The sequence below is a fragment of the Coffea arabica genome, chromosome 11c, assembly GCF_036785885.1.
Source record: "Coffea arabica cultivar ET-39 chromosome 11c, Coffea Arabica ET-39 HiFi, whole genome shotgun sequence".
Classification (NCBI taxonomy): domain Eukaryota; kingdom Viridiplantae; phylum Streptophyta; class Magnoliopsida; order Gentianales; family Rubiaceae; genus Coffea; species Coffea arabica.
Window position 1 is genome coordinate 38,542,561 of NC_092330.1, and position 6,793 is coordinate 38,549,353.

Sequence of the window (6,793 nt, forward strand, 5' to 3'; positions counted from 1 at the left end):
CTTTAGTTGAATTGGCTAACAATAAAAGAGTTCTAAAATTGTGAAATATAAAGAAATATCTCGCTAACGCAAAGAGTTCTAAGATTGTTGAACTGTTTTCAGATCTTTCCGTAATTCATTGATGGTGACATAATCCTTTACTAACAATCATTTCTCTCCTACTAATAAACTGGAAAATATCATGATTTATGAATTTCCTTTGTTGCTTTGTATTTGCAGGACTGGGAGATTGTAGTAGCTTTAGAAAAGCTGGCGGGGTGCCAAGAAACTATTTTAAACTGGAAAATTGTAGGACTGAAAAGTAGTTAAAGGCATTGGCTTCACCCATAAAGGCTGCTCTTTTTGATAAGGCCCTTTTTGATAAACTATCCTGTTGTTGCCGCCATGACAACTTCTGAGAAGAATACTCGCCAGCGGTCATCTTTTCTAGATAAAATGTCATCTCTTCTAGATAAAATGCTAGCTGAAGACAAATATGTGACCAAGGATCTCAAGTCTCCTAAAGAATATTTATTCTTGATAAACTATAACGGTTATTATCCACCAAACATTCTTATTTCATGAACCTATGTTTAATTAGGCATGTTTTTTATTCATTCCAATGCACATCACGCGGTTTATGGCTCCTAGTAATAATGCTTTCATCAATCACATTTCAAATACTCATCAAACAAAGGAAAATAGAAGCCCCATATAAAACTCTCCAATTTCAGAGTCGGGACCTAAATTTTGCAACAAATTCAATCAAAACATCAACTAAATGAATTATGGTTCATACACTCCCTGAGAGTCACAACATTACAACATCTTTAAGTTACAATTTTTGGCCTATCTCTTCTACTTGAAGTTGCTGTGAGTTAGCCTGGAACTCTGTCATTTGTACATGATTGTATGAGGATGGTACTTTTGAAAAGAAAAAAAAAAAGGCATGAGAAGGAGGGTCCTATTTTACATCTGACTGCTTCAGAAGTCCAGTCAACTTTGACTACTTCTGCAACAACGTGGATGTAAGGAGGAGCTACACAAGACACTTTTTTAATGGCTGTATTTCCAAAAAGAAAGCATGCGGACACCATAATTTGATTGCCATCAATAAATGATATAGGACCATCAGATTGTTGGTGCGGAAACGAAGGCCAGAACCAATCTGCTCTGAGGTGGGACATACCCAGCAAAAGATATTTGGACCTAAAACCTGCAAGTCAAGTAAATCATGTATAAATGCCTAGAAAGCTAAGACCATATCTCGGAGAGCATGTTGTACCATGATATCTACAGTATTAGTTAGTAAACTTCTATGCACAAGAAGCCTAATTTGATCAGCCAAATGAAGTGCCTACTCTAGGCTCTCTTATTTGCTACTAAGAACAAGAGAAGAGAGAAACGACTTACTGATATCATATTCTCATAAGTACCAAGATCATATGGATGTGAATACAGATAACCTCCTTTTTCAGTAAGCCACATAACTCTCACACCTTCATGGTACTGTACGGTAAAAAAGGTAGGAAGTGGTCATCAGACTTGATCAGATGCCAGATAGATGAAAAAAAAATACTATCACCACCAATGCAAACCTCTATTGTGGTCTTGTTTTGCATAATAAGATAAACACGCCAAAACATAAAGATGGTCAGCGCGAGAGTCAATGGCACCAGCAGGATCCCTGAAATGACCTGAAGACTACTGTTCAAGTTGAATGCAAGGATATGCAAAATTATAACTTGTTGAAATATAGATACAGGAAGAAGTTACATATGCAGCTCTAAAAAAGCCTTTATTTTGCTCTTCATCTGTTGTAGAATCAACTGTTTTCTACCGCAAAGCAAAACCTAAAACAATAAAGAGCAACTAAAGAGATTCAGAAGACTTGGTGAAAAGAAAAGGAGGAGAAGGTATGAACAACAAAATCCGCATTCAAATTAAGGCAAGTTCGACCACAGGCCACAATAATTAAATGTCAACTAATAGGTAAATAAAATGAAAAAGGAGCACAGAATAGAAAAATAAGAATCTTTTACTGAACTGAAAGAGATATATTGATATACCAGGGAGTATATGCATGAAACAACGGCGTAAAGAAGAAATAAGAAGTAAAAAGAAAGATGGTTACATTCAATCTTATCATCAATCGGAGCATTTGGGTGAAAGACTGAAAGAGAGCGTGCAAACTCCTCAAAATCTAATATCCCATTATGCTTTGTGTCAAACAAGTCAAATACCTGGGAATTTTTAATGATTTTGTCATCGATTATCAAAAGGGAAGGTGACTAAATTTGAATACTTTCCGCACAAAGAGAACAGGGGGCATCGGAAAACAGCTCAGAAAAGCTATATACTCCTAATGGAGACAGACATGAATCAAACATATCAATTCTATTGTTCAACATTTGCAGAAAGTACCCGATCAGCAAACAAGCTCTCCTTTTTATTTGTCTTAAATAGTGCAAGTTGAAACTCTTCCTGCAAAGCAATTAATTAGCATAATTAAGGAAAAAACATAAATCAACTACAAAATATAGAAAAACAAAAACATGAGGGATGTAACTGAGACAGAAAAAGTACAAGTCACTACATTGACAGTATGGCTATGTTTGAATAGCACTTGTACCACTTACAGTGAAATCTATTACCTTGTTGATAAGCCTATCATCAATCACAGCACTGCTGATCTTCTTAAATAATTCATACAGTGCCTCTATCTCACTGACACTGACTGCAGCTAGATTTTCCAAAAATGGGGAAAAGAAAAAAAAATAACAGCAAAATTTCCAAATCAGAACAACTGGTAGACAACTGATATAAAAAAAATTCTTATCAGCACGAAAATGAAGTAAGCTCTGAATATTAGAAATTCCATTTAGTCAAGGAAAATGAGCTGAGCACGGTACAAAGAAGACAAACTCTCCAGATGGCCCCATTTTAGGCAATCTACTACTAAGAAAATGCACCACATTTTCAAAAAACACTTGTAAGGTCTGCAAACCTCAACATCTTTGTTAGACCATTTATCACATAGGAGATATGCGAAGTAAGAACCAGCTAGATGATCATGTCTACTATCTTCAAGACTATTTAAATCATCTACATGTGCTTAAAATAAGTGTGGTCTCTTCATGATTAATATCTTCTACGCCACTACTTTCTTGTATACCTTTGCCTTTCCTTAGATATGACACCAATTCTCCAAAAGAAGCCATGGTTCAATCTGTGGCCTGAGCTTGCATCAAGTTAAGACATGGCACTTGATATTGACATGGAAGGAGGAGTCACCAAGTGCTAGAGAAACTCCTTCGGTCTTTGAGAATTTATATGGACACTGGTAACTTATTTTTGCCTCATGCAGCTTTAACTCAGAGCTTAAATGCACTGTGAAAAGAATAGCATAGAGCAAATACTGCAGTCTTTGTTAATTTAAATCACCCCTGGCCAATCAGCAGTAGAAATTTCAGTCCAGTCAGATGCCAGAAGTTCAACTAAGTAAAATTAATTTCTCAATTTGCGCAACAATTATGTTGATGAAGCACGTGCCATTCAATGAAAATACGGCTACGTGATCTAAGTAACAGTTTCGTTTCCTTCAGTATGAAAAAAGAAATGCAAGTGACATAACATAGGCTCTTAGTACAATGCTAGAAATCAGTCTTGAGTGACATACAGATAGTCTCCCTTGCAAGAGCTTCAGGATTTTCTAATCCTCGGGGTTGCTTATAAATTTCAGAATCACAGCAATTGACAACAACAGCAAGTAAATGCTTCACACCGTCTAAGCAACGCAACATGATATCTTACAGAAACCAAAACACTCCATACCTGTAAATTAAATGTTACAAAATTTTTGACCTATCATTTCAGAAAAAAGTGTTGATGCTTGAATTAGTGAAAAAACATCCAATGATATGTCAAAGAATAGGATATACTTAAAAGGAATACAAATCAATGAGATAACAGTAAAAAAAACCCAAAAGAATGGACTGCAAAAGAATAGGTAATTGCAAACAATTGAAGGTGTAACTTGTCCATACACTTTTGTCTTTAACTGAAGACATCACCTTTTAATTCATTAATGTGTTTTCCATACTTTTGATATACTTGCACAACATAGTTTCTTTTTTCTTTTTTTGAATAGAAATAAAAGTATTTGGCCATACAGTAGCACGAACACAGTTGAATTGTTTACTGATGATAGCAATATTGAATCAGTATCTTAGTAAACATGATATCCTCGTGTGCTTATATGTCAGTAAAAAAAAAATAACATACAAAGATATGTTCCAGAATTTTTGAACTACAAACGCTGATGTTTAAAACCTGATAATGCATACAAATTGAACTTAAAACCAACTTATTTATTAATCTCCTCATTGAATTAATAGCTGATGTGTATGGCTGAGCGATAGAAAAAAGAAAGGATAGAATCCACCATAGCACACCCAATGTTAGAAAAGCAGAAATCAAGCATACTTGGAGTCAATAATGAAGAACAGAAACCAAAAAAGTGAACTGACTACAACAGCCAGACGAAAAACGACACCATGGCCACCAGATAATCAATTATTTCAGTTTAACATTTATGTAATTCAAAGTAGCTCATACGAACATAACATTCCCAAAAGTCTGGACTTTCTGAAAGAGAACAGATGCTGAGACCCCAGGATCTAGAGGTCCCGGGTCAAATCCCCCTTCCCCTATCCTGCTTCCTAAATTCCAACCCTCCCCTGCCAGGAGAAGAAAAAAAGAAAAGAAGAAGAAGAAACAGAACATAAAATTCCTTTTTTTACACGGCTGTGCTCCTGCCAGTCAACAAATAATGATCAGCTCAATAGTCCAAAACCAATGCTTGTAAGGAAGCCCTTAACCACCAAACCCGGTTTGTACCCCACAATCCTCGATGCTGATCCAATATGGAAAAACCCCAACAGTTCGAGAAAATATCACATTAGTAATATCCCATAATTTTTTCAACATTTATAACACAGAAAAGAAGATTTAGATTAAGAAAAACAAAAGCCCTGACACTGGCATAGACTGCAAGCAAATGCCAGGTAACAAAGCAACAAAATTAGAGATTATTTTAATTTGCGGCCACACTGCTGCAAATTTTAACTGACAGTCAACTAAAGGGAAAGAAAGGGAAACCAAATTATCACATCAATCATCAAGGACAGTCTTTTTTTTCCAAGTTAATTTTACCTAAATATTTGCACTGGAATTTAAACAATAAAAAAACTGAGATATTGCGCAAACATATACTACTATGGTATGTCAAAGCACAAGTGTATGATAACAAAAAAAACATCAGAAGCAGCAAATGCAGTGATTCCAATGCTCTACTCTGTGTAATGTTCAGCTACAGAATGTCAAATATGAATTATGTTTCTAACTCCATACGGACAAGTTTACTCACAGTAGTCCCTATCTTGTCTTTTGAAACAAGGTCATCATCCACTAAACTCTGGACAACATCTTTCACCAGCCTTTATTGGGACCCAATTACTCCAGCTCCTTGATTCAAAACTCATGAGAAAAATTCAGAATCCAAGAGGTAGAAAAAAGAAAAAGAACAATGTCAATTCATAAAGGAACATTAAAAAAAAAATTGAACACATAAAACCAATGCTCTAGAAAAAAAAAAATAGGAGGAAAAAAGTACCTCTTGCTTGACGGTGGCATAACCTAAAGGAATCCATCTTTCTTTTTGGGATTACTGCTGCTACTAATAACTAATATAGCTATTAGGATTGTTACAGTCAAACCTACAATAGTAAAGGTTAAGCACTCAATTTAAAAAAATCACCAATAATAAATAAAGGGCACTAAATGAAAATGATTAGATGGTCCATACAAATTTAGAAAAATAAGTAGATCCTAGTTCAATTAATGGAAAAAATACCCTAAGAAATAAAACGGAAAAAAAGAACGATTTTCTGTTTTCTTTCTTTTTTAGGAAAAATCAGAAAAAAAAATCCCGTCATCGTGTGCAACTATGACAGAAAAGAAATGGAACAGTCCAGAGTCTAAAAAAACCACATCACAAAACACACAACTACACACGATCTACATAGCCTCGAATCTGCAAGGGAGGACCAGAAAATGGGGAAAAATAATAGCGCAACGCAGGGGGGAAAAAACGCAAACACCAACGTCAAACCCGTGTAGATCAGATAACGGAAAAGCCAAACAAAAAATACAATGCAACAAAAAAGGCAAGATCGATGCTAACCGGGGAGGAAAAACACCAGAGGAGGAAACAGGGAAAAGGGGCATCGAAGGAAACATACCGGTGCAGAAGGCGAAGTGGCGACGGTGGTTACTGTTGGCAGTCCCAGTTTCGAGGGATCTGAGGAGCGGCGGCCGAGGAGAAGAAAACCGTCTTCTGTTGAAGAAAGAGAGGCAAAAAGAATAAAAAGGAGTACAAATTGAAAAAAAAAAAAGAAAAAGAAGCTAAGAGCAAGGAGGCTCACCGCGGCTGAAGATTTTGGTCGTATAATTTTGGTGAGGAAAGGGGCGGAGAGGAGAAGCGGCGGATCGTATTCCCGGATCGTAGACAGATGACGCAGACCGTAGGAGGCAAGATCAAGATTTATGGAGTCATCATCCACCAGGTGTTGGTGAACTGCAGCACCGGGCGAGTAATCTGTTGGCGTTGGGATGGGTTTAGCTTCTGAGGATAAAGGTCGGGCGAAGGAGATAAGGGGAGAAGAGAGAAAGCGGCGGCAGCGGAGGAAATTTACGAAAACCCTAGAGAGGAAGTATATGCAGAAGTTGGCGCATCGCGCGGGAAAAAAAAGGC

The 6,793-nt window shown here is 36.6% G+C and overlaps 1 protein-coding gene across 19 annotated transcripts; it reads right to left on the reverse strand.

Annotated features, from left to right (window-relative positions):
* Positions 1 to 739: 739 nt before the first annotated feature.
* Positions 740 to 6,793, reverse strand: LOC113716191 (calcineurin B-like protein 3). Of its 19 annotated transcripts, none has more exons than XM_072070913.1 (11): positions 6,465 to 6,789; positions 6,282 to 6,376; positions 5,654 to 5,756; positions 3,659 to 5,505; positions 2,634 to 2,722; positions 2,404 to 2,463; positions 2,114 to 2,222; positions 1,756 to 1,832; positions 1,578 to 1,666; positions 1,393 to 1,488; positions 740 to 1,195 (listed from the first exon to the last, which is right to left on the reverse strand). In XM_072070913.1, exons 4-8 carry the CDS (start codon positions 3,780 to 3,782, stop codon positions 1,816 to 1,818), a joined length of 399 nt encoding a protein of 132 aa, XP_071927014.1. In that variant the 5' UTR covers positions 3,783 to 5,505; positions 5,654 to 5,756; positions 6,282 to 6,376; positions 6,465 to 6,789; the 3' UTR covers positions 740 to 1,195; positions 1,393 to 1,488; positions 1,578 to 1,666; positions 1,756 to 1,815. The 19 variants fall into 19 exon arrangements, 13 of the variants coding, with proteins under 13 accessions (XP_071927014.1, XP_071927013.1, XP_071927012.1 ...); XM_072070912.1 differs by having other exon boundaries at positions 1,578 to 1,676; positions 6,465 to 6,788; XR_011823084.1 differs by having other exon boundaries at positions 1,578 to 1,676; positions 2,404 to 2,722; positions 3,155 to 5,505; positions 6,465 to 6,786.